The sequence below is a fragment of the Babylonia areolata genome, chromosome 3 (genome assembly GCF_041734735.1).
Source record: "Babylonia areolata isolate BAREFJ2019XMU chromosome 3, ASM4173473v1, whole genome shotgun sequence".
Lineage (NCBI taxonomy): Eukaryota > Metazoa > Mollusca > Gastropoda > Neogastropoda > Buccinidae > Babylonia > Babylonia areolata.
In genome coordinates this window covers 61,629,126-61,657,053 of record NC_134878.1, presented here as the reverse complement: position 1 = coordinate 61,657,053, position 27,928 = coordinate 61,629,126, and the positions used below count along the sequence as shown (strand labels likewise).

The window sequence follows — 27,928 nt, the reverse complement described above, 5'->3', positions numbered from 1 at the left end:
GGCGATACAAGTGGACATTTTTGGAGCAAACTAGATCACGACAGCTGCTTTTACCGCTGCTGAAGTGATTGAAATGCTTCAGACTGAAAGTTTCGACACTGACGAGGATGATGAAGACGTTGAATAAAGTATCTGCAGTGAAGAAAGCTACTGGCAAGTAGGTACTGACTGCGATTCAGCTTCTGAGAGCAGTGAAGAGGGAGGGGGATGGGCGTTCAACACGACCTGAGGAGAGGGGTCAGTGGGTCAAATACAGTGAGTTTCATTCAGTTACTTTATGTTTTGTATTTTTTTGTGATTTTTTCCCCCCTAACCCTGACAAATGGGTCGTCTGTAGGGAAAAGCAAGGGAGAGAACTATTCGTCTGGAGTGAGTTAACCCTTCCCGACCAAAGTGCAGCACCCAGTCACGCCTGGCTGCAGCGAGGACAATGGGAGTAAAGAGCCTTTCCCAAGGGGACACAACACCACAGTGAAACACTGAACTGAACTCTGTTCACTGGTGAATACTGGATCATAATGCCTAACCAATTTTGTCAAGGCACTGTGTATGTACGTTAGATTATATCAATTACGCAAATAACGGTGAAAAGATTCACCAGTTCAGCATATATATATGGAAGGTGAAAAGATTCACCATTTCAGTTCTGAGAAAGTGGGTAATATGTTCACCAGTGAACATAGAGACAGTGTGTTATATTCAATCAAGAGCACAAACAAACTGAAAAAGAACAGCAAAATTAACTATACACATAAAATGAAAAAAAAAAAATCCAAAAAAACACAAATCAACGCAAACCCAATTTTACAGCCAACCCCTCAAAAAAACAACAGCAACAACACACAACAAACCCCCACCAAAAAAACTCGACAAAAATAAAACCTACTCCAAGATACCAAAAACCCAACTTTATTGCAAACCACTCAACCAAAAAGGGAAAAAACAAACAATAAAAAAACAACAACAAAAAAACTCCACAAAAATAAAGCCTACCCCCCACCCCCCCAAAAAAAAACAGAACTGATTAAACAGGAGTGACCTACCTTGCCCGGCTCAGCCTCGTCCGTCATGTTGGCGGTCATGACGACGGCCGTGTCCAGAGAGTACACCAAGCCCTCCACAAACTCGTTCCCTTCCTTCCGCCTCGTCTCCGCTTCAAACAGCCGCAGCATGTCCTGGCGGCTGTGGGCAGGCTTGTACTCGATGCGCACGTACCTCTTGGCCGGGATGATGCGCAGCTCCGCCGACACTAGGAATCCCAGGGTGCCGTAGGACCACGGCACTGAGTAAAACAGGTCTGGGTTCTCCTCCTGTAGTCAAACATTAATTCGTCTCAGTAGGAGACTGAACGCTGACGCAAAAATCACGGCACTGGTGACAAAAAAAAAAAAGGGTGGCGCTCTCCCTGTAGCAAGGCGCTCTCCCTGTAGCAAGGCACTCTCCTTGTATCAAGGCGCTCGTGCTCTCCCTGTAGCAAGGCGCTCTTCTTGTATCAAGGCGCTCGTGCTCTCCCTGTAGCAAGGCGCTCTTCTTGTATCAAGGCGCTCGCGCTCTCCCTGCAGCAAGGCGCTCTTCTTGTATCAAGGCGCTCGCGCTCTCACTGTAGCAAGGCGCTCTCCTTGTATCAAGGCGCTCGCGCTCTCACTGTAGCAAGGCGCTCTCCTTGTATCAAGGCGCTCGTGCTCTCCCTGTAGCAAGGCGCTCTCCTTGTATCAAGGCGCTCGCGCTCTCACTGTAGCAAGGCGCTCTCCCTGTAGCAAGGCGCTCGCGCTCTCACTGTAGCAAGGCGCTCTCCCTGTAGCAAGGCGCTCTCCTTGTATCAAGGCGCTCGCGCTCTCACTGTAGCAAGGCGCTCTCACTGTAGCAAGGCGCTCGCGCTCTCACTGTAGCAAGGCGCTCTCCCTGTAGCAAGGCGCTCTCCTTGTATCAAGGCGCTCGCGCTCTCACTGTAGCAAGGCGCTCTCCTTGTATCAAGGCGCTCGCGCTCTCACTGTAGCAAGGCGCTCTCACTGTAGCAAGGCGCTCTCACTGTAGCAAGGCGCTCTCCTTGTATCAAGGCGCTCGCGCTCTCACTGTAGCAAGGCGCTCTCCCTGGGGAGAACAGCCTAATTTTCACCCAGAGAAAAGACTAACACAAAACATTCACCAAAACATCTTGAAGGTAACACACAGCCAGAATAAGAGATGGGGGAAGGAGAGACAAACTGGTGAGGTGGATTTAGGCACTATTTATGCTTATGGTGCATGATTAAAAGGTTGTGTCCATCTTTTGCCTTGTATTTCTTAAAGATCATGTGAAAGATGCTGAGTTATAGAAAGAATGCAGTACTTGGGAGTCCAGAGCATATCTGTGAAGATGTTACCATTAAAACAGAAAAGAGAATCAAAGAAAAATATGCATTGAACTATTTTTCTTTCAAGAATCCTGCAACAAAACCATGAAACACCACAACATTCCATGAAAGAAATCTAAATATTAAAAGTTCAATAAAGTTAATACATTATGCTGCTCTTCATAGCACTGAATGATATAGTAGGTCTCCTTCGGTCATGGCTGACCATGGATAGAGTATATCCGACCTAATGTCTAATTGGACTGTCTGCTTGGACCAAGCAGCGTTGCCGGTGACTGTAGAGACTGATGTGAGAGAGACAGTCTCTGTCGCAGCGGTCATATGTGTAAACTGATGCTGGTCTGTTGGCTGCCGTCCCTCTTCTGTGAGCTCGCTTTTCTGCTGCAGCAGCTGACAGTTTGTCCTCACCAATCCGTAGCTGATTCTTGAGAGTGCTTCTCCAGCTGTTGCAGTCATCTGCAAGGTCCTCCCAGGACTCAGTGTTGATCTCAAGCGCCTTCATATCACGTTTGCAAACGTCTGAATGATATAGTGTAATGCAAAACTGGTCCAACACACAGATCTGTGCAGCATTTGTACTTACCGTAAAGTTTGGTCTGTAAGACGCGACTTTTTTCTCCCAACTTCAACCTCTGCGGCTTATACAAGGATGCGGCTTATTTGAGGATTTTAACAATCCCCGGAGTGTCACGTTCTTGTCTATCCTTAGCTGCCCTTCAACTCACCAAAATCATGATTTCTGTCCATGAATTTTTGGATCAGCTTCAGGTTAGTGTGAACTGTTCACGTTTTAAAAATCAAATACACACACATTAAAGCCTTCAGATCAGCATTCAGTTCTACTCTGCAGCATTTGTGCTTACCGGCACACACACACACACACACACAAAGATCATGTAGAACATACACACAAAATGATAATGTAGAACCAGAACATACACACACACAAAGTGATAATGCAGAACATACACACACACAAAGTGATAATGCAGAACATACACACACACAAAATGATAATGCAGAACATACACACAAAGTGAAAACGCAGTTACCTTGGAGCAGTTGACGACTGTACCATCAGCCAGCACCAGCTCAAAGGACACGCAGCAGTGTTGGAACAAACCAAACTTGTGCGACGATGTCTCAATGCCCACGCCCATGATAAGACCACCTGCAGGTCACAAACAGAACGGCAGTGTGTGTAGGTGGGTGTACAACCATGTGTGTGTGTGTGTGTGTGGGGGGGGGGTGTATGAGCACTGAGTATGTATGTGTGTGCATGCATTAATTTGTTCATATGTGCGCACATGTTTACAAACAAGCATGTGCACATGTATGTATGCAAGAGCAAATAACATGCTGTGCCAGTGTAGTATAAAAAGCCCTTTTATTATTGTAATTATAATTTTTTATTTAACACATTTATTCTGTGCCTCTGTCAAAAACTTTGAGTTCATCAATGATAGACACAACTTAGACCCTAAGGTCTGTATCACACTATTAAGTGACTGATTTTAACTGATTTTGCTCCAGGTACTACTGAACTTGTGCCAGGATAACTTTCCCTGTGGACCTGCACACCCAATGCAGCATTCTAATTTCATTTGTTCTTGCTTGGTAAAGCTGGCATTCTAAACTGAGCCGTTTGAAGATTGCAGAAGCATTAAAACGAAGCTCTGCTTGACTGATCAAATAACAATTCTCCATCAATTTTTCGCCATTTTAGTGAACAACCCTACTTTTTACTGGGCTCGTGTAGTGCTGGTCCAGGTGAGTTGTAGCAAGCATGTAGCTGTGGTGTAGGATGAGTTAATGAGGGGGCCAGGGGGGAGGGGGGGGGGGGGTTTGTCTTCAGCCAGGGTAAGATCCTGGTACAACAGTCTTCGTCCTGATGTAAAGGAGATTATATCCTCAAAAGACAGAAAGTAGCCAACCACACGACAAGATCGTAACCCTTTTTTTTTTGTGCACAATCTTCTTGCTCTCAAAAACTACACCCAGTGATCTTCCATTTGCTTTCAAGAGGGCATAGATCAGGTGATACTGAGAGCTGGAAAAACCCCAATAATATGACTGCTTTACACTGAAGGCTTTGCCACAAAAGTCGCAGTGATTATCAACATTAATTATCATCATCACACACCCTCCCTTACCCTAACCTCCCAGCACACCCCCCTCCCCACTCACCTGCCCCCACTAACCCCCACCCCAAGCCACACTCCTGAAGCCACTGACCGACGGTGAGATCGTCCAGTTCCGGCAGCACGGGCAGCGTCCAGCCCAGAGGATTCAGGCAGGCCGTCACCTGCCCCATGGTCACCATGGGCTCGCAGCGCACCACGCCCGTGTCCGTGTTCACATCCAGAATATCGATCAGGTTCACGTCGATGTTGCGCATCTTCTTTTTGTACAGCCCCCGCCGGAAGCTGATGTTGGACCAGCCGGGCCGGGCCGTGCACATGGGGGTCTGGCAGCCATCCGCCCGCCATCGCTTCACCTGTTTCAACCCATAGTAGCCATAATAATGATCAGTATTCATATAGTACTGAATCTTGTGCAGAGACAAATCAAAGGTGCTTTCCCACCTGTCGTTCACATGCATGCGTAACTCGAAACTTGAGAAACTGAAGACAGAGAAGAGGCAGCGAAGGGAGGCTATCGTGGGAAGAGGTGGGTTTTAAGACCAGACCTGAATGCAGAGACCTGACGAAGCGGAAGAGGAAGTTCATTCCAAAAGCAAGGTCCAGAGACAAAGAATGGCAGCCGACAGTGGAGTGTTTGAATCAAGGTCTGCATAAACAGAGTGGACTCAAAACCGATCGTAGAGAGCGAGATGGGGTATAGAGGTGAAGGCAGATACAGAGATAGGAAGGGGCAGATTTATGAATACATCTTTAACATAGAGTGCTGATCTTGTACTTCATTCTGTGTAAGACAGGAAACCAATGCAGATGCTGCGAAAGAGGGGTGATGTGCTTAATCTTTTGCTATTTTATACCGATCCAATGAATGAATGAATCCGCACTGTTTTACCTGTACCAACAGATTATTTAAACACAGTTAAAATGCTATGTGGAGGGCTGCCACTGTTTTTAAGTGTTCAACTGATAGTTTCCACATTGATAAATGCTAAGTGGAAGGTCGCCATTGTTTTAACTGTTCAACTGATAGTTTCCACATTGATAAATGCTATGTGGAAGGTTGCCATTGTTTTAACTGTTCAACTGATAGTTTCCACATTGATAAATGCTATGTGGAAGGTCGCCATTGTTTTAACTGTTCAACTGATAGTTTCCACATTGTTAAATGCTATGTGGAAGGTCGCCATTGTTTTAACTGTTCAACTGATAGTTTCCACATTGTTAAATGCTATGTGGAAGGTCGCCATTGTTTTAACTGTTCAACTGACAGTTTCCACATTGTTAAATGCTATGTGGAGCGTTGCCATTGTTTTACCTGTTCCACATTGTAAATGCAGTGTGGAATTTGCCATGCTATACCGATTCTAATAAAGAATGAATCACCATCATTTTACCTGTTCAACAGATAGTTTTCACGCATTTAAATTGATAAGACATTTAAATTGATAAGTCAATCAGATTCCAATTTTATGAATAAATTGCCATTGTTTGATCTGTTCAACAGATAGTTCCAGTCTAAAAAACAACAACAACAAAAACCATGATAAAAAACAATTACATTATCTATTTATGGCGCTTAAAAATCAAGAAAGCAAACATTCATTTTATCAAATTGCTTCCAACTGATTAGTTTATTATTTTATGAAATTCATTCTTGACTCAACAGTGTTGGTACTCACTGTTACCAGCCAGATAAACATTCCACAGTCAAGAGAATTTTTGCATTCACATGTATGCCAACGCTTGAAAGTCAACACTGTAGTAAACTGCTCCCCCCCCCCCCCCCCCTCCCCACTTTATTTTGTTTTGCCCGCTGTGCCATCCTCTCTGTGGCAGGACCTACTCACACACCTCACAATCACACCCTGGCCTCTCTGTTGTTCACCCTTCTAACGTTATATCATGTTATGTGTACTACCACGTGTTTTTTGTAATGCACCTACAACAGTTTTCTAGATATAACACGTAAGTATCCACTATCATGATAACCAATATTGCCTCACGGGGCTTTTTGTTCTGTGTTCCTGTTAAATCATATTGCTTGACCCCATCACACACTGACACCCCCTTCACCTTTAACCTTACCAGTCCCTCACTTGTCAATGGCACAGATTACAGAGCACCGATTAGATGTCAGTTTACTCTGGGTGCACTTGAACTGTGTTGAACCCACCGGTACACATTTCTGAGTGATATATCACAATGACCTTCCATTGCATACATAACTATCGGTCATCGGGGCCCTAATCATGATCTAGGGAGCTTACCAGGACAGCCACATTCTTCAACAGAACGAAACAGACTTTCTTGCACACCACTGATGAAGTAAGCGCTTAAGACCTAGAAAAAATTATTACTGCTACTACCTGATTTATGAGATACTATCTGACACATGCAGTTATTATTCTGTATGAACTGCTATTCAGGGCTTCTGGTAAGTTAAAACTTTAGCCAGTTTTGGGGGAGTTCCAGGGACTCTTTTACCATAATTCTAGGGGCTCCCAGATCATCTTAAAATGTTCAGTCTAATGCTATACATTCTGATTACATCTGCAATGTTTGCAACGCTCAATAAATGCAGCCAGTGGTGTGTGTCTGCAAGGTAAACACCCACCCACCCACACCACTGAAATATTTTGTAGCAAATAGTTAAAACCTCATTCGTGCATGTGAGTTAAACAAGGAAAACTTAAAAAAAGAAAAAAAAAAAAAAGGTCCTAAAAAACACCAAATAACTTTTGTTAGTAACATATGAAAGCGTAGATCTTAATTTTTATTATTTTTTTTTTTAAAGGGCTCTGGGCTATGCATATTCTTCAAATTCAACAAGATGAGAATTTATGAACATAAATGAAGATAAATCAACTCTGATTAGAAATAAAAAGCCACCAAACATCTTTCCAAATGGTGCCCAGTGAGTAATAAATGGATGTCCCTCACGGGCACTGTCTCAAATTTCAACACTTGCCATTTAAGTTGCATGCGTGCGTGCATGCGTGTGTGAGCGCGCGAGCGTGTGCATGAGCGAACAAGCGTACAGATGTCAGAAAGTGTGTCACTGTATCAGGTTTTCCATACGTGTATACCACTGGTGAACAGGAACATTACAAAGTAAAGCCTTAAATCAACAAACCTTAGATTAACAAAACTACGTTTCATTCTCACTGGTTTGAGTGCACTGCAATCTCAAGGCAAACATAATGGAAATATACCAAATTTTGATCATATATATATATATATATATATATATATATATATATATATATATAATTGTATACATGTGTACATACTGAATGACTTCTTTCAATAACAACATATTAGTTTTAATTACTTTTTTTGGATTTATAGAAACACAGGTACCAGCCACTGCACTTTTGCTCTGCATCACTGAGAATAAAAAGCTAGAGTCCAGTCACAAGTCCAGATGATGACCTCTGCTAACTGCATGTAACTGAGTATAATAATGTTCAGCCATCTTTCAAGTTTTTGTTTTTAAAAAAAATCTGTATTCATATATATATATATATATCACTGCCGTTATTCCTTTCATTATATCCCAATCTCTTGATCAGCACCTCTCTTATTCTGGTGTGTGTGTGTGTGTGTGTGTGTGTGTGTGTGTGTGTGCGCGCGCGTGCACGCGCAATAGTATGTTTGTACACACTTGTGTGTAAGCAAGTGTGTGTGTGTGTGTGTGTGTGTGTGTGTGTGTGTGTGTACATGTGGGTGTGAGAGTGGGCATGCACATTCATGATTGTATGCATATAATATGGGGTTTGTAGACCTTTGTTGTGCAGACAGTGTATGAGTGCATTTGATGTATCTGTGCAGCATCCTGTCTTTCACTTCTGACTTTCCGTTGTTTTGGCAGTTAGAGTATCGACATACTCACAATGTGTGAAAAAAAGCTAGTTAAAAAAAACCCACAAAAACATTTTTTTGGGGGGAGTTTCCCAAATGTTCAAACTCAGTACTTCCTGTATATGAAGTTAAAAAAAAAAGAAAACACACGTTCTTTTATTCAATACAGGCAACTGGAAATTGCACAAACCCCAAAGGAAATTCTAAATGACGACCTGAAGACTTAAACCAAAGCCACCACACACGATAGCAGAAACAGGATTACTCCCACTGGTCCCAGTGATCCCTCAAAACACTGGCTAATTCCTGACAACCTAACATCTGCTCATGCTGTTTTATCCTTTTGCACAGCACACGTCATCACACTCCCACTCGCACACATTACCCCAAGCTCCTTCTGAACACATGCATATATTTCATGTACACACAAATACTGTCGCACATGCAGACAAGCATTATTAATCAGTAATCTATAACACTGCATTCTTTTTCATTAACTCAAGTCTCAAAGCAACTCTTCAGTGTTCTTAAAATTAACACCAAGAAAAAATAAAAAAGCAACAACAAAAAACAAAACAAACCAACTGTACACAAATTATCAACAATGGTAATACGATAGGTTCGAAATTTTGTTGTAAATGCTTTCTCAAGCAAACATGGATGAAGTAAAATCTATAATGGAACCGGATGACTCTTAAAAAGTTACACCTGAACGTGGACAAAACTCTTCCATCACAATTCAAAACTAGGAAGTACATCCATCCCTCTTTCCAGCTCAGTCAGGAAACTGGGCGTTGTCCTTGACAACACACCGTCCACGCAAACATTTATCAGTCAGACCTGTCGATCCTGCTATTGTCAATAACGGCACATCAGTTCCATTCAGAAATATCTGACCACTGACACAACATCTAGACTTGTTTTCCTCATTCTCTTTAGCTTCAACTACTGTAACTTTATTGTCTAGTTTGCCTGCTTCATCCATTCACTCCCTTCAATGCATACAAAACTCTGCTGCCTCAGAAAGAAAAGATCTAAGCACATCACTCCTCTTTTGCAGTATCTCTACTGGCTCCCTATCTCACTAAGAATAAAGTACAAGATCAGCACTCTCTGTTATAAATGTATTCGCAGATCTGCCCCTTCCTATTTCTGTTGCTGCCTTCACCTCTAAACCCCCATCTCACTCTCAATGATCAGCTTCAGATCCACACTCAGCTGCTGTTCTTTGTCTTTGGACCTTGCATTCAGAATGATTTCCTCTTTTGCTTCATCAGGTCTCTGCACTCAACTCTTTAAAGTCTGGCCTTAACTCTCTCCATACGAACGGCGAAAGAGACGACGTTAACAGCATTTCACCCCAATTACCACCATCAAAATATTGCAAGCGGAAGGCTCTTGTACCGAAGAGGTGAATGTTGGCAAAGAATACCACAATTCTGACGACGGAAGCTAAAGGTTGGGTCATTCAGACACCCACTGGACATCCAAGGGGTCTGTGTAGAGGAGAAGAGAGGACTGGCCGTACTGAGTGAGTTAAAACCCACCTCTTCCCAAATACCTCATCTCTCCTGCCTCTTCCTTGTATTCAGTTTCACCAGCTTTATATATATTTTATTATCATCCTGTTAATAATAGTGGTGACAATAATATTATTATTATTTGATTTACTGATTTATTTATTTCATTTATTTTTCAAAAGAAGAGCATATATGCATGTGAATGGTGTGTAAGTGCTTTGATTTTACAACTCTCTGCAGAAGACTAGACACTATATAAACAATACACATCAATATGCTGCTTATCTTCTTGAACTGGCCAGCAAACAACATATAAAAGTTCAGGTTGTACAAAAAACAAAACAAAAAAAAAGAAAAAAAGAAAAAAAAAGAAAAAAAGAAAAAGAAAAAAAAAAAGAGTCACATTTACAGAAAACTAGCACTATTCTTGTGCTGTTAAAATTGTGTTAAATACTTTCATATTCCTGACAGTTTCTGTTACTATCTTCACTGATGACCCACTGATCCGATACCTCTCTCAAAGGTAGAATGTTAAGTTTTCTTTGTCTTTTTTTGGGGTCAGTTTTGGCAACTTTCCATAAATATTCCATTTCCAATAATTTGAAATGGGAGAAAAATGTGGAAAAAATTGTAAAGAAAGCACAACAGCACCTGTACTTTCTTCAGAGCCTCAAAAAGTTAAGAATTAAAAAAATAAATCATGGTTGATTTCTACCGAGCAGTCACTGAATGTGTGTTAACCTTCGCTATCACTGTTTGGTACGGAAACATTCCCAAGGCAGAAGTTGCAGCCCTGAACAGAATCTTAAAAACTGCCACCAAGATTACCAGGGCTGATCTACCTTTTCTAGATGACATATATCATAAGCGGCTACTCAAAAAAGCAAAATCAATCAGCCAGGACAAATCACATCCAGCTTTTGGGATTTTTGAGATGCTCCCCTCTGGTTGATGGTACAGAAGTATAAGGACGAAAACCAATCACTTTGCCAATAGCTTTTCCCCCGAAGGAATCATTGCCATGTCTCTTGAACAAATCCAGTATGATTAAATAGAATAGTGTAATCAACAACCGTTTGCCTGAAGATCTAGTCATCAGCCCCATCCACATGTAAGACGCGGCTCCTGTTCAACCATGTGTGTGTGCGTGTGTGTGCGCGCGGGCGCATGCGTGTGGGCATGCATGTGTGAGTGTGCACAAGTTCTTGAACTGATAAGCACATGTATGTATCCTAAATTTTACTGTATTTGTGTTTGTGTATGATTTTCGATTTATGTTTGTACCTTTTTATGTACTATCCCCCCCCCACCCCCAAATATTCCTTGTGACCCCGGTACACTTAGTAATAAAATAAATATTTATTTATTCTAAATCAAAGAAACAGACATGTTAAGTGTCAAGTGTGACCACCATAAATGGAACTTTAAACACATTCAATACAAAATTCTCTTTCACTTGGGCATATACATAACTTCATTAACTGACATGCAAAAGCTGAGTGGTTAAATTGTTGGACTTTCAATCCCAGGGTCCCGGGTTCGAATCTTGGTAACGGCGCCTGGTGGGTTGAGGGTGGTGATTTTTCTTATCTCCCAGGTCAACATATCTGCAGACCTGCTAGTGCCTGAACCCCCTTCGTGTGTATATGCACAGAAGATCAAAAGCGCATGCTAGAGATCTTGTAATCCTTATCAGCGCTCAGTGGGTTATGGAAACAAGAACATACCCAGCATGCACATGCCCAAAAATGGAGTATGGCTGCCTACATGGCAGGGTAAATAAACAAAAAGGTCATACATGTAAACTGTTAAATGTCTGTATGAGTGTGTATGTATGCATGACTGAATTGAATGACAAGGAACGAATGATGAGTGCCCAAAAGGCAGCTGTCAGTTGGCTCTACCCAGGTAGGCAGCCTGTTGTGCAAATGATTCCATGTTTGTAAAGCGCTTAAAGCTTGGTCTCAGACCGAGGATAGGCACTGTATAAGTACTCATCAAACATTCCTTATGAGCCCGTACCTCTTAACTCTCTCCATACGAACGGCGAAAGAGACGACGTTAACAGCGTTTCACCCCAATTACCATCATCAAAATATTGCAAGCGGAAGGCTCTTATACTGAAGAGGTGAACGTTGACAAAGAATACCACAATTCTGACGACGGAAGCTAAAGGTTGGGTCATTCAGATACCCACTGGGCATCCGAGGGGTCTGTGTAGAGGAGAAGAGAGGACTGGCTGTACTGAGTGAGTTAATTCCTTTCTGTTTTCCTTTTCTTTTACCAATTGCTTCAAATACTGGCGTCAGTCTGGTGGTCCCCCATATGTATAGTCCCCAATTTTTTGTTTACTGGGTCTTTGTTCACTCAGGTATATGTTCCCCCAAGACAGGATTTTGCCATTAACTAACAACTGTGGACCATGCCATATCAAGACCTTGCTTCACTGTAACAAGTATGGGCCAATAAACAAAAGTGTGCAGCTTTCCATGTTTCTTTAGTGTTAACATCTTTTTGCTTTATTATGCAATTGTAGTACTTTTTATTTAGTTTTGATCTCTACCCACTGCTGACCACTACTAGTTGCAAATGTGTATGATAAAACAAATACTGACATGGGGAACAAAGAGGGAGCTGAGGGTATATACACACACACACACACACACACACACACACACACACACACACATAGATTCTGGGATACAGACCTACCAATACTTTTTTTTTTAAACTGAACATAATTATGATAAATCTGAGGAAATTTAGACCTGGTATATTGACCTAGGGGCTTGAGACCTGGCAGAGAATAGACCTTGGGGCCAGGACCTGAGACCTGGAAGAACCTGGCCCTACTCTAATACCCTTCTGTAATATTGTCCTGTTCATATCTGCACTCACGCGGTCACTTAATTATTATCTTTTTATCTTTAAGAAAATAAATAAATAAAATAAAATGGAAGAAGTTAAGATGAAGATTCGATGGGGGCATAAAAAGGCCGAGAGGTCTAGGCAGATGACTTGCCAGTCCCTATACTACAACTACTACTACTTACCCGTTGCACTGTTTTTGTTTAGCCGGCGGGTTGTATTACCTACCTGTTCTTGCACATGCTTCACTCGCTGTTCATGCTGTCTCGGTGCAGAGTTGAACTTGAAAACCAGCCAATTTCGAACGTACATGAATATATCGTACACCACGGATATCGGCAACAGAAAGAGACAAACGAAAACCCAACGATAGTTGATGATGACATATTCCAGCCCACGATACCGCATCCAGGCAACAACTGCCAACAGTGCTGGCAATGCAAAGTATAAGATAAACGTTATGAGGCAACTCATTTTTCTTTCCCTCCCTGCGTTTGCTGTCGTCTGCCTTCCACAGTTCACGAGCACTGTTTAGATGCGGTTGCAGCTGTGTCGTGCGCTCACACCGGCGCCAAGGTAAGCCCACTTGCTTCTTGACCCCAAATCACACGTTTTGCATATCACGTTTGATTGGGCATTTCGGTCAAGGTGATATTTCAACCAACCAAATAGTGCCTCTCTTCGTTTTATAAGACCAAGGGGGATTATTCTGCCAGCGGCTCTATAACATCGTCTGCTATTAATCTCCGTGTATTGGGTCATTACTCTTGACTTGACAATTAGACGGTTGAGGCCCGGTCAAGGACCTGTTCGTCGTCCGAGATCTGTTTACTTGTGCAATCGACGTGCGGGCAATGGCAAGTACAAAGGTGGTGGTTAACACTGGCAGGCAGGAACATACACTGAAGGCAGCTCAGTCCAGTAGAGCTGTCCAGACGGCTTTTAAAAGAGTCAACAGATGGTGCCGTCACCACAGTCTATTCCATGTGTTAACAACTCTTTCGGAGAAGTAGTTTGCTCTGATATTAAGACGGCACTGGTGTTTCTCTAATTTCAAAGCATCGCCTCTGAGATCACGTGTGGACGCTAGTTGGAAGCTAGGTCGAGAGACTGAGTAAAACCCATGCAAGTATTTGTATACCTCAATAATGTCTCCACGGAGCCTCCTGTGTTCCAAGCATGGTAATTTTAGTTCACGCAGTCTCTCCTGATAGGGTTTGTCTTTCGGGCGTGGTAGCAGTTTTGTTGCTCTGCGCTGAACATCCTCAATGTCACTGCATAATGAGTTATGCATAGGCTGCCACACACAGTGCCCATATTCGAGTAATGGGCGCACAAAACTCTTGTACAGCTGGACCAGTATTTTCTCAGTGAGATGGTCAAATGATCTTCTAATCACACCCACTATACTATTTGCCTTCACTGTGGACTGGGCTGCCTGTTCCCTGAATGCCAGCTTTGAGTCAATGACAACTCCTAGGTCTCTCTCAGCGTCACTTTGCTTTATCTGTATCCCGTCCCAAGAACTGAGTATGTTGCTTATGACTTCTTCCTTCCAAGCTTTAATACGCTGCATTTTCATTGATAGAATCTCAATAGCCATTTGTTTGACCACTCTTGCAGCTGATCTAAATCTTCTTGAAGGTTTTGGGGTCCCTCCTCTGTGTCAGACCTAGCGAACAGCTTGGTATCATCTGCAAACATTTTGACATTCGTCCTAACATTGTCCTGGAGGTCATTGATAAATATAACAAAAAGTACAGGTCCAAGTACTGATCCTTGTGGAATACCGCTGGTAACATTCGCTTCCAGAGATCTAGCCCCATTAACAACAACAGTCTGTTTGCGTCCCGACAAAAAGTCTCTAATCCAGCTGTGAATCTTTCCCTTAATGCCAAGAGCATCAATTTTACTCAGTAACCTTTGGTGTGGGACTGTATCAAAAACTTTGAAAAAATCCATGTATATTACATCAATCGAGCAGCCCCCATCCAATATATCAGTCCATATGTCCATCACTTCTAACAGCTGTGTGATACATGAACAGCCCGGCACAAAGCCATGTTGATTCTCAGTAATCAAGTTATTATCCAGCATGTGCTTCAAGACTTTTGCCCTTATCAGCTTTTCCATCAGCTTACACATGATGCAAGTTAAGCTCACAGGCCTGTGGTTACTAGCTTTAGATCTGCTGCCTTTCTTGAAAACAGGTGTGACCAGTGCCCTTTTCCACTCCTCTGGGATCAGGCCCGTGCTTAGTGACAATTGGAACAAAAGTGTTATAGGGACTGTCAACTCCTCTGCTGCCATAGCTTGAGGGGTTTCTCATGTAAACGGATGAATGATAGGCTTTGTATGGAAGCTGTATGCCTTTTTGTGCCCTCAACTGAAAGTTTGAACAAGTACGATGACGTAGTAGCCGAATGGTTTAAGCATTGGACTTTCAATCTGAGGGTCCCAGGTTCAAACCATGGTAACGGCGCCTGGTGGGTATAGGGTGCACGGAGATTTTTCCGATCTCCCAGGTCAACATGTGTGCAGACCTGCTAGTACCTGAACCTCCTTCGTATGTATGCGCACGCAGAAGATCAGATACGCACGTTAAAGATCCTGTAACCCATGTCAGTATTCGGTGGGTTGTAGAGGCACGAAAATACCCAGAATGCATGAACCACGACAGAGTCACCGGCAAGTCGATGATGGTCGTGTAACAGAAAGAAAAAGAAGAAGAACTAGTGCTATTTTGCTTTTTTTTCCCCCGTCCACAAAAACTTATTGGATACACAAAGAAAAAGTGAAAAATTTAAATAACTGTATTTTCAGCTAAGTTTTCTCTTTGACAAATATATTGTACTATAAAGTCCTTATGTAAGTTGTGGAATCTTCCTCAAAATCAGTGTTACTGCGTATCCCTTAGGGATCAGTCTCAAACCCATTCAGATATATTTTCTTCACATGCATTGAGAACATTTCAGAATATGTCTGAAGGAAAAGAAAGTGAAGGCAATGCCCTATATTTCACAATTCAACCTCATAAATGAAAAAAAAAAAGAAACAAAGATTTATCATATATTGGAACAGGAATGGATCATGGAATTCCACCCTCATAACATTGTCAGTTTTGGGGTTACTCAATCAGAGAAAGAACTGTTCAATTCTTTGTGCCATGCCCAATTTGAAATATGCATATAAGTACCTTAATCACTACAACAATATCCTCTCCATTCCCCCTCCCCTCCCCTCCTGAAAATGGAGTTTGACTGCCTATCTCTGGATTCTTCTGTGGTGTCCGACGGATGAGAAGGCAGGCAGGTTGTCTGCTGGTGAGGGTCCTCGTCAGTTACTTGAGATGTTTTCTGTGTGTGTGTGTGTGTGTGTGTGTATGTGTGTATGCGCATGCGTACACACGATTCAAGATGTATTTTTGAGTATGTTTTTGTGTATCCATCTGTTTGAACGTGCATGTGTGTGTGTGCACGCGCGCGCGCACATGTGATTCAACATGTATTTTTATGTTTTTGTGTTTACATCTGTTTGAACATGTGTGTGTGTGTGTGTATACTTGATTCTCAATCAAGCACAGATCTATGCATTCAAACAATCACCACACATTCATTCCTCTTTTACATTACCAAGGAAACAGTATACATTTATACAGTTATTACTGAAACAAATATTGGTTCACAAACGTAAATTCAACTTCTTCACACAACATGGAAGTACAAAGGCATTATACATCCAAATTACAATCCTAATCCCAGGATATTCCATTCTCTTACCTGGCCAGGTTTCCACTCTCAACATTCACACCACAGTTCTACCTCAACAGTCACTCTTGCTGACTGTAGCTGGCTTCATGAATCGGGATGTCTGGAAGTGTTCGCTGGGCACAGGTCTGTAGAACGTCGCGCCCAGGCGGTCTTCTAGTTCAGACGGGCTGGAAAGTGCCTTAGTGGACATCCTTCAGGGAGATGTCTCTGCTCCTCTGTCTTCTCTTCTTCACTCTTTTCTCTCGCTTCAGTCTCTCTCTTTCTTCCCTTCACTCTTACCAGTCTCCCTCACAAGCCTCTCACTCGCTGGGCCTTAGTCAGAAGATCCCACACACATCTGGGTCACTACCTTTATCCTCCCACAGCGTGCACGATTCCATATCATGTGAGCACTCACATGGCACAAACATTTCCCTTGTTTTTCCAACATAAAAATCACAAAACTCTTGCATATCAATTCGCTATAAACTTTACAATTATGCATTTATATCTGCTTCCACCTGACGACAACAGCAACAACTCTTCATATTTTGATGTGATAGTATTAAGGGGACTGTTCATCTCCAATTCTGTTGGTTAAAATATATAAACCTTCTTTATCAACCTGGAGAACTGCAATATTCCACCTCATACTCTTCAGCTTATTAGTTACCGTCCAACCACCGTAACGCATAAACTTGTCCACCCTGGTGCCTGAAAGCCTATTCCTTTCTCACACCGCTGAACTCACTGCTGCCCAAGGCATTACCTAGGAGACGGGCTGTAGAGTCTCCCCAGTGTCTACCCTAGACTGGCAATTCAACCACCTCCACTATTTGGAATACGTAAGTTCAAATCCTTGATAAAGTGCGGACACATTTCTGTTGTCTACTCATTTCAGTCTTGCCTGCTCCTCACAAGGTTCAAATATTAACTAAAAGATGTTTAACAGTTCTCTGCTCCCTTGACAAAGATGATGATGCATTTTAAAGATAAATGTTCAATGATGAAATATTTTATGATATCACTAAAACATACTTTCCAATTTTATTGTATTCAATGGTGTATCCATTCACATTAAAACACCACCACTCCAGAAGACATGGGCTTTTCATTGTAACAAGAAGTAGGATTATTAATTCTGCACACTATGCCTAGTATACTTCTTTCAACATGCACATGTGTATGCATTTGTAAAGTTTACATGTATGTATGGTGTGTGATAAAAAACACAGACTCTGTGAGAATATGACTGTGAGTGTACGTGTGCATAAGTGTGTGTGTGTGTGCATGTGTGCATAAATGTGTGTGTGTGTGTGTGTGTGTGTGTGTGTGTGTGATAAAAAAGACAGACTGTGAGAATATGAGTGTGAGTGTACGTGTGCATAAGTGTGTGTGTGTGTGTGTGTGTGTGTGTGTGTGTGTGTGTGTGTGTGTGTGTGTGTGTGTGTGTGCCTGAAATCCTGCTGCACGTGTGCATTTGCATGTGTGTGTCCTTGAGTGCATGTGTGCAAATGCACTCACACATGCACATGTGTATCAACAACCATGCATGAGCAGCTATAGACTTATTATATCAATCACATCCAAATAAAAACATCCACGTATCAGACATTCTTTGCTCTGTCAACAAAAATCTATCAACAAAACATTCCAAAATCTGATTAATAGTCCAAGCTGAGTTATTATCCTTTTTTATGTGGTGAGCAAATGACTTTACTGGTTTACAGTTTACTCCTGACCAATTGTCTCACCAGTACAATTTAAAACAAAATGCATTTTGAATCCGTAACACTTTCTAGAATAAATATACTTTTACTGTCAGTGTATCCTTCATCAGACAACTTATTTAACCTCAGCATGAAAATGCAAGCTGGAAAAAAACCCCACAATTATCACAATCACAGTCCTGTGGATCAGTTTCAGACCAGAACAGAAGACATAATGGTAGAAGATCAGCGGAGGCATACATTGTTCACATGCCTGGTCGGTGACAAGGTCTGAGTGGATTACAGGTCCTTCATCCACTTTAGTCCGTCCAATGTAGAACCTGCACACACATGCACACACACACACAAATGCAAACATGCATGCACACACACATACACACATGCACAGGATAAATCTTAGGCTTTCTCAGTGGTTTTTGGTAACAAAAACATGCACACATCTGACAGTCACGGTCATCAAGAAAATTACATGGTGTACACATCTGAGCACATCAGAAAATAAACAACATTAAACACCCAACTGGTATCATTTCTACGCTAAGATCCTTCTTTAGATCTCTCCTTGAGGGCAGCTCAACTTCAGCCACAACAATTCATGCACAGACAAACATTTATCGTAGGTCAACAGACTCTGCAATGACAAACCTCGTGGTTTATATTCGCAGCCGATGTAGCCTTCATACCCCAACTCTTCCAACAAGCGGAAGATGTAGGTGAAGCAAATCTCTCCACGGGTGTCTGGCTCTCCTCTGTCAGGCGCCTGGGATATCTGGATGTGACCTGAAAAACAAAACAAAACCTATAACAAAAAAATCACACACAAAAAAAACACACACACACACACACCAAAAAGCCAGGTAACTCTCATTACCTCCCTTCTCAGCTTGCTAGTTTCTTCGTTTACTGTAAACTACCCAATAAACGCCCACCCCCCCACTTCGCACAAACTTCACCCTAAAGATGGGGGTGGGCATTCACTTGGTACTTTATCGTTTGTGGGGAACTCATTCCCTTACTTCGTTTCATCATCCACCACTGGTTGGGCTGGGAGTGAGGACAAAATGCCGGCTTCAGAACAGTTACTACACTGTGAATATATATACAGAAACAAAACTTCAAGCATTTTGTCAAAGAAAAAGAAGAAAATGAATTTACAAAGTTTTTTTTTTTCCAGTGTACCAACCAATATAGGGAAACTGTTCCTTCAGGTTGTGGGTGATGTTCCCATCCATGATCTGAACATGAAAGACATCCTGAAAGTGGAAACAGAATCATCAGTGTAACAACCATTCAGTCATCAATATAGCAATCACTGAGTGTAACGATCATTCATTTTATGAGTATAATAACTGCTCAGTGGAACAATAATTCGGTTATGAAGATAACAATCATCCAGTTAAACAGTTATTCCATCAACAGTAAAATAATCATCAGTAAAAGAATCATTCAACATAACAATCATTCATTCATCTATATTCAGTCATCAGTATAAGAATCATTCAGTCATCAGTATAACAATCATTCAGTATAACAACTATCAGTCATCAGTATAAGAATCATTCAGTCATCAGTATAACAATCATTCAGTATAACAACTATCAGTCATCAGTATAAGAATCATTCAGTCATCTGTATAACAATCATTCAGTATAACAACTATCAGTCATCTGTATAACAATCATTCAGTCATCTGTATAACAATCATTCAGTCATCTCAGTCATCTGTATAACAATCATTCAGTATAACAACTATCAGCATATCAGTAAAACAACTGTTAGGAATTACAATCATTCAGTCATCAGTATTCTATCACCTGTATAACAATCATTCATTACAACAATCCTTTATTAATCATTTGGAGTAATAAACATTCAGTACAGCAATCCTGTAGTCATCAGCATAACAATCATCAGAATATCAATTGTTCAGTCATCAGTATTCAGTCAACTGTATGACAATATACTTGTTATAACATGCATTCAGTAATCAGTGTAACAGTCATTCAGTTTACCCATAATTCAATTATCAGCATTCAGTCATCAGTATGACAATCATTCAGTCATCAGTATAACAATCATTCAATCATTCACTCATTAGTATAACAATCATTTAGTTATCAGTACAGCAATCATTCAGTTATCAGCATTCAGTCATCAGTAAAACAATAATTCACTCATTAGTATAACAATCATTCAGTCATCAGTACAGCAATCATTCAGTCATCAGTACAGCAATCATTCAGTCATCAGCATTCAGTCAGTGTAACAATTATTCAGTCATCACTACAGCAATCATTCAGTCATCAGCATTCAGTCAGTGTAACAATCATTCAGTCATCAGCATTCAGTCAGTGTAACAATTATTCAGTCATCAGCATTCAGTCAGTGTAACAATCATTCAGTCATCAGCATTCAGTCAGTGTAACAATCATTCAGTCATCAGCATTCAGTCAGTGTAACAATTATTCAGTCATCACTACAGCAATCATTCAGTCATCAGCATTCAGTCAGTGTAACAATTATTCAGTCATCAGCATTCAGTCAGTGTAACAATTATTCAGTCATCAGCATTCAGTCAGTGTAACAATCATTCAGTCATCAGCATTCAGTCAGTGTAACAATTATTCAGTCATCAGTTTTGATCCTTTCTGACTTTTTTTTTTTACTCATGAACTGCACGCAAAATATATATCAATGACATTCAATGAGGTGAGAAACCATCAAGCAGAATTCAAAAAGCTACTTACAAACTGGACTTTCAAGTTAGGATGGTTTATCTTCTTGACTATCTGAAATGCTGAAATTGGAAAAAAAAAAGAAGAAGAAAAACAGACAAAGATAAGCCAAAGGACTTAAAAAAAAAAAAAAAAAAAGAAAGAAAAAAAAAAAGCAATGAACAATACAAGATGAAATGAATTTCATACCTCATTACATGTTCATTGTTGGAGTGAAATCCAAAAAGCCACGTACTAGTCCAGTACACAGTTACATGGCTAACCACAAACTGGTCTTATACACAGTTACACAGCTATCTCAAACAAGCATACACTAAATACAACATCTACACAGAGTGTGGACACAATGAGAGCGTTAAGTGCAGGTATGGAAGAGACACAAGACGAGACAAAACAAAACGAGACAAGACAGATAAAAACAATTATTTCCAAGGATAACAGACAAGCAATGGCGAACTTTTTTTTATCTTCCACAGTCCCTGCCATAACAAGGGTCTACATTACATTATACTAAGTAATAAAACCACAAGCATGATGGTAATGAAATATAAAGGGGGAAAAACCCACAAATACGAAAACACACACACACTCACACACATCAGAATATAAGAGAGGGAGAGAATGAGAATGTACATATAAGTAAGCATATTCTTTCATTACAAATTTATAGGAAAAACACATTTTTTACACTTGTACTATCTCATGCTGTCAAGCCAATTTTCCACTTACCTTTTATGAGGACATTTAAGTGATTTGATTGATTGATTGATAAAGTCTGTGAGATGGAACTGACAACCAGTAAGTTATTATTGCCACAGGCTCTGAGGGAGATTTATTTCCTTCATTTCAACATCAGGTCTATAGACGCTCAATGTAATCAATAATCAAAACCTGAATATTCAACACTGAGAAAAAATGATTTGGTGTACCACAATCAAGAAAAAAAACAACAACCCCGTAAGTGTGGATATTGTATGTGGTGGAGTGGATATTTTACATGGAGAAAAATTAACTCTGGTGACAAACATATAATCCATAAACCAATACACAGAAACACAAATATCTACTACATCTATGCACATATTAACGAAACAGCTTAGTACAAAAGTTTGTATGTGTGTGTGTGTGTGTGTGTGTGTGTGTATGCACATGTGTGTGCATGCATATGAATATAACATGACAGTATCATTGATCATGTGCATGTGTATGCATGCTTTTGTGCACACACATAGCTACGAATGCATGAGTATATATAAATACCATGTGCGTGCATGTGCGTCTGCACCCATGCGTGTGCATGCATGCGAGTGTGTTTGAGTGTGTGTTTAACCTAACAGCACTGATCACCTTTATGGGGATGATTCAGGAAGTAGCCTGGCATGGAGATCCGATCGTTGACAGCTTCTATCAGCGCCAGTATCCCCTCCTGCATGCACAGCCATGACTGGTTACTTCACAACCATAGACAACTGACTACTTCATAACCAGAGATGACTGACTGCTTCACAAGCAGAGATGACTGACTGCTTCACAACCATAGACAACTGATTACTTCACAACCAGAGACAATTTATTACTTAATAACCAAAGACAACTAATTACTTCACAACCATAGACAACTGATTACTTCACAACCAGAGACAATTTATTACTTAATAACCAAAGACAACTAATTACTTCACGACCATAGACAACTGATTACTTCACAACCAGAGACAATTTATTACTTCATAACCAAAGACACCTGATTACTTCACAATCATAGACAACTGATTACTTCACAACCAGAGACAATTTATTACTTCATAACCAAAGACACCTGATTACTTCACAACCATAGACAACTGATTACTTCACAACCAGAGACAACTGATTACTTCACAACCAGTGATGACTGATTACTTCACAACCAGAGACAACTGATTACTTCACAACCGTAGACAACTGATTGCTTTATAACCAGAGACAACTGATTACTTCACAACCGTACACAATTTATTACTTCACAACTAGAGACAAGTGATTACTTCATAACCAGAGACAATTTATTACTTCTCAACCAGAGACAACTGATTACTTCACAACCGTACACAATTTATTACTTCACAACTAGAGACAAGTGATTACTTCATAACCAGAGACAATTTATTACTTCACAACCAGAGACAACTGATTACTTCACAACCGTAGACAACTGATTGCTTTATAACCAGAGACAACTGATTACTTCACAACTATAGACAACTGATTACTTCATAACCAGAGACATCTGACTGCTTCATAAACGAGAGACAACTGATTACTTCATAACCAGACAACTGAGTACTTCACAACTGACTACATGCTTCATAAACAGAGACAACCAATTACTTCAAAGCCAGAGACGGAGCAAAACAAATATGTACTGAAGGCACACAATAAAAAAAGAAAACAGAAAAAAAAACTTAAATGACTGACAGAAACTGGTGGTTTAAATTTTTTTTTTCTTCTTGCAATCAAAGAGTAGAGAAGAAGAAAATGTTCCTCTAATTTATATATACATATATATATTTTATAAATACATATGGCTAAAAACTACAGCATGAATCAAACTGTTCAGGTATGGTTTGAAAATCACAATCGCATAATTCAATTTTCTGGCTGAAACATATATTACAGTTTTGTAATCTGTTTTGGTTAAGTGTTATCATTCTACAGGAGATGTTTGGAAAGGTTGTTATGAAATCTATGTAATCTTACAAAGTTTGCTTGCCATATAAATAGTTGTTCATGAGAAAATGCAAAATATAATGTGCAAGTATAACATACACACACACACACTTACATACACACACACACACATATGTACACATATACACACACTAAAACACATACAAACACACATAAATTATGTACTTACACATACACTCAAATATATAAACACACATATGTACACACACACACACTTACATACATATAAACACACATATATACATACATACACTCAAATACATGCAAAGACAGATGCAAAGGTAACTGAAAACTGATTCAGTTTATTTATTTACATCGAAATGTTACCTAACTGCTGCTCTCTCATGAAAAAACTATGTTTCCATAGTGCAGTACCACCCACTTTCTTCTCCTGCCTGTGTTGTTTGCCTACCAAAGTAAACTTTTGTCAATTTTGCCTGGGACAATAATTTCAATGCTTTGGGTTTTTTAAATTTTATTTAATTTTTTTTTTTTAACATCTGTTTAGCGAATGCTGTGCATGGAACCTGATTTCACTATCTTATCTGAAAGACTAACATCTAGACCACCTTACCAAATGTAGTGAAGGGAGCAGAAAAACAACGGTCACCAGCCACAGTGGCGGGGTGGTTAGCTTCACAGACTGACAACTGGGAGGATGTAGGTTTGAGCCCCCTCAGAGGTGGGGGATTTTTCAGCCTGTGGAACAGCTCCTACTGAGTTAGAGTGTGCTAGAGGCTCAAATGTACAGACTGGAACTACACAGTCGATGGTCATCCATTTCATGGAAGCGTCTTTGGGCGTGCTGCTTTAATTTCCTTCATCGAAAGCCTGCTGATCCAGTGCCAGCTATGCTGGACAGGACACACTGTCCACATGACAGACAGCAGGATCCCGAAGATGCTTTTGTATGGCCAGCTGATGGAAGGCCACGGTGAACTTGGAAGACCCTGCAAGCGCTTCAAGGACACCTTGAAGACAGACCTCAAAGCCTGTGACATAGACATCGCTTCCTGGGAAACTGATGCCCTTGACCGCTCTCGCTGGAGGATGCTGTGCTCTAGTGGCATGACGATGTTTGAAAACAAGAGAATGCTGGCCATTAAGGAGAAGCGTGAGCGAAGGAAGCAGGGCTCAACTTCTGGAGATGTTTTCCCTTGCAATACCTGTGGGAAGTGCTGCGCATCCAGAATCGGCCTCCTCTCCCATATGAGGACACACACCAACAGAAAAGCCTGCCTGCCTATTCATCCGTCGGTCCGACGGAAGACTCCATCTAATTTCCTGACCAACACTGCAGGTGTCTGTATCTCAATGCCTGGCTGACGCCAGGATCTCTTATGGGAGTACAACCTTTTCAAGTAAGCCCAAACCTAAACCACCAGTGAGGTATAGAAAACAAAATGTCCCCAATTCTTTACATGAATAGCCACAGCTTTTTACAAACAATGAAGGTTTATTTTCCACAGCTGTATATAATCTAACCTTCTGAAGTCTGTCAGCAGAGTACCTCAGGTTGTCAATGAATGTGGCCTCCATTTGTTTCAGTGTGGCTTCATCGCAGTTCGGTGGTTTCTTAGCTGCCATCACATGAATCCTGCAAGTACACAGTTCAGAAATTTAACCCCTTGACTGCTGTTGACAAGTATGCTCATCAGTGAAGACTGTGATCTCACTGTAATAAAAACTGAGCTTACAGGTCACCATTCTTCTTTTCTTTTTCTTTTTTCCTGCCCCATCATCTGCACAGTTTCTGTGGCATTACTCCCACACTCTTCATTCCGAATTCCCCATACACAGCAATACTAATAAGTGTGTGAGCATGGGAATGTGTGCATGCAACTGGGTAAGTGTGTAGAAATACATGCATGGTTTGTGTGTTTCTAATTAAAAAAAAAAACCCCCCCCCCACCACCACCCTGTCGTCTGTATGATTAAACAAAAGAGATGAACTACAGACCTCTTACATCCCAGTGCTTTGGCATACTTGATGGTCAGTTCAAGTTTTTCTCTGAAGATATCCACTTTATCCGGTAAAGCTGCCAGCCCAAGTTCCCCTTGGGTAACATCACCTGCAGGAAGAAATACCAAGAATTGACAACCATTCTCCTATGTCGATATACGAAAACAAGCAAAATCATACATCATGAAGAAACAAACACTTATCATATTGAACCCCTTATCCAAATCATCAACTTTAAGGGGGGGGGGGGGGAATTTTCCGTTCCCTTTATACAGGAGCAACACTTTCTTGCTCGAGTTACTAAAAAATATCCAGAAAATGAGGTAATACACAAGACAGGGCAAAGCACCGCATGCATGCGCACATACACACACAAATGATGAATGTGTACTCCCCACCCCTCCATCTTTCTTGAAGTTAATACATTTGGATACTGATGCAAACACACACCTATTATGCTAAAAAGGCAAAAAAAGTGCATTTCAGCTTCAACATTAACAGCAAGTGCAGCAATCATACCAATGTCTAACAGTCCAGCTGACGTGTGTGTGTGCGTGCGTGCGTGTGTGTGTGTGTGTGTATGTGTGTGTGCGTGTGTGTTTGTGTGTGTGTGTGCACACGTGTGTGTGTGCGTGCATGCTCACACACATGCATGTGTGTGTGTGTGTGTGTGTGTGTGTGTGTGTGTGTGTGTGTGTGTGTGAGTGAGTGAGTGAGTGAGTGAGTGAGTGAGTGTGTGTGTGTGTGTGTGCGTGTGTGTGTGCGTGTGTGTGTGTGTTTGTGTGTGTGTGCACACGTGTGTGTGTGTGTGTGCACACGTGTGTGTGTGCGTGCATGCTCACACACATGCATGTGTGTGTGTGTGTGTGTGTGTGTGTGTGTGTGTGTGTGTGTGTGTGTGTGAGTGAGTGAGTGAGTGTGTGTGTGTGTGTGTGTGTGTGTGTGTGTGTGTGTGTGTGTGTGTGTGTGTGTGGATGTCTGCTGTGCAGACATCTTGTTGCTTCTGTCTCTGTATGTTTGTGTCTGTGAACACACAATCACCTAAATGTGGACGTTTTTATGCATCCTTTTAAATCAAGTTCATTTATTCATTCTCTGATTCTCTGATACATGCTACATAAATTTTGTTATCTTATGACATGTATGCACCACAACCCTTTCTTCTGGCACAATCACTGGACATGCATCTGTGTGTGTTTGAATGCATTCTTTTATAAACTAAATTACAATCGGAATTCATTTTCATCACAAATGAATTTGTCATTTATTGATTCACTCAACCAGTGTATCTACATTAATCAAACATCGCATGTTTTTGTTCTGTATGCAAAAACAAAACAAAACAAAAAACAAACCTGTTAGTTCCATAATAAGTGAGTTGAATTACTACAGCATCTGCTAATATTTAAATGGGATTTGTTTACTTCTCTGAGTTGTAACACTTCCTGAGACTGTATAACATTGAATTACACATGTCTTCTATCATTTCGTGTGTTTTAGGAAAAATTAAAGTACGTTCTAATCAATTCAAGCATAAGTGCTAAACATAATTCTGAGTATTTCAAATAATGTCCAAACCATTTTACTTTCAGTTCATGCGTTTTGTTTTGTTTTGTTTTGTTTGTATTTTAAATTCAAGTTGAGCTCTATCAAGGGCATTCTGCGGGGGGTCAATGCATGCATACATGTTTGAGACAAATAAACGTGCGTAAAAAAACGTTTAGCTGGCAGGACAAACCGGGAAAGCTGTTGATAAGCACATGCTCAAGGCCACTCTCCTCTCGGGCACGCGAAAGGCTGTCCACATTTTCGCTGTAGGGAAAAACAGCTTCCACAGCTTGGAAGCCCGCCTGTTTGGCAGCAGTGTATCTCTCCGCCAGAGAAGGAATCTCCTGAAACATGGTTGATATGTTGGCAGCAAACTTGAGCGGCATGTTTCGTTTGCTGTCGGTGCTGAACTGTGCAAACTGTGACAAGAAAGTTCGAACACACCCACGCTGGGCTAACCTGGTCACTCTCACTCCTTGCAACATCGCGAAGGTCATAGGTCATAGGTTATGAGATTGCAGAAATCGGTTTCCGGTCTGATGTCAAGGTCACACAGTTTAGTTCAGATCTTGCGACGTTTCAGAACCTCGTGGCATTTTTAGTCTGTCCCAGTCTAACAAAACATCAATTAGAGTTGCCAGTGCATTTGCTCAGGTGTAATGAAGATAATAATTGTTACAATTCATCATATGTGAATTTCAACTTGCTGATACTTTTTGCCTGTCCAAG

The 27,928-nt window shown here is 41.0% G+C and overlaps 2 protein-coding genes across 2 annotated transcripts in view; both read right to left on the bottom strand.

Annotated features, from left to right (window-relative positions):
• LOC143280175 (delta(24)-sterol reductase-like) overlaps positions 1-13,343 on the bottom strand; it is a 28,835-nt gene extending 15,492 nt beyond the window's left edge. Inside the window, exons 1-4 of the mRNA XM_076584769.1 lie at positions 12,973-13,343; positions 4,590-4,851; positions 3,407-3,525; positions 1,044-1,310 (exon numbers count right to left, since the gene is read on the bottom strand). Of these exons, the coding sequence (XP_076440884.1) occupies positions 1,044-1,310; positions 3,407-3,525; positions 4,590-4,851; positions 12,973-13,218 (894 nt within the window). The 5' untranslated portion in view covers positions 13,219-13,343. The remainder of the gene's footprint in view (positions 1-1,043; positions 1,311-3,406; positions 3,526-4,589; positions 4,852-12,972) is intronic.
• Positions 13,344-16,362: 3,019 nt separating this feature from the next.
• Positions 16,363-27,685, bottom strand: LOC143280660 (putative hydroxypyruvate isomerase). The gene is made up of 8 exons (XM_076585388.1): positions 27,390-27,685; positions 25,649-25,760; positions 25,174-25,285; positions 22,306-22,384; positions 20,971-21,020; positions 19,407-19,476; positions 18,869-19,003; positions 16,363-18,543 (listed from the first exon to the last, which is right to left on the bottom strand). Exons 1-8 carry the CDS (start codon positions 27,682-27,684, stop codon positions 18,503-18,505), a joined length of 894 nt encoding a protein of 297 aa, XP_076441503.1. The 5' UTR covers position 27,685; the 3' UTR covers positions 16,363-18,502.
• Between the last annotated feature and the right edge of the window lie 243 nt (positions 27,686-27,928).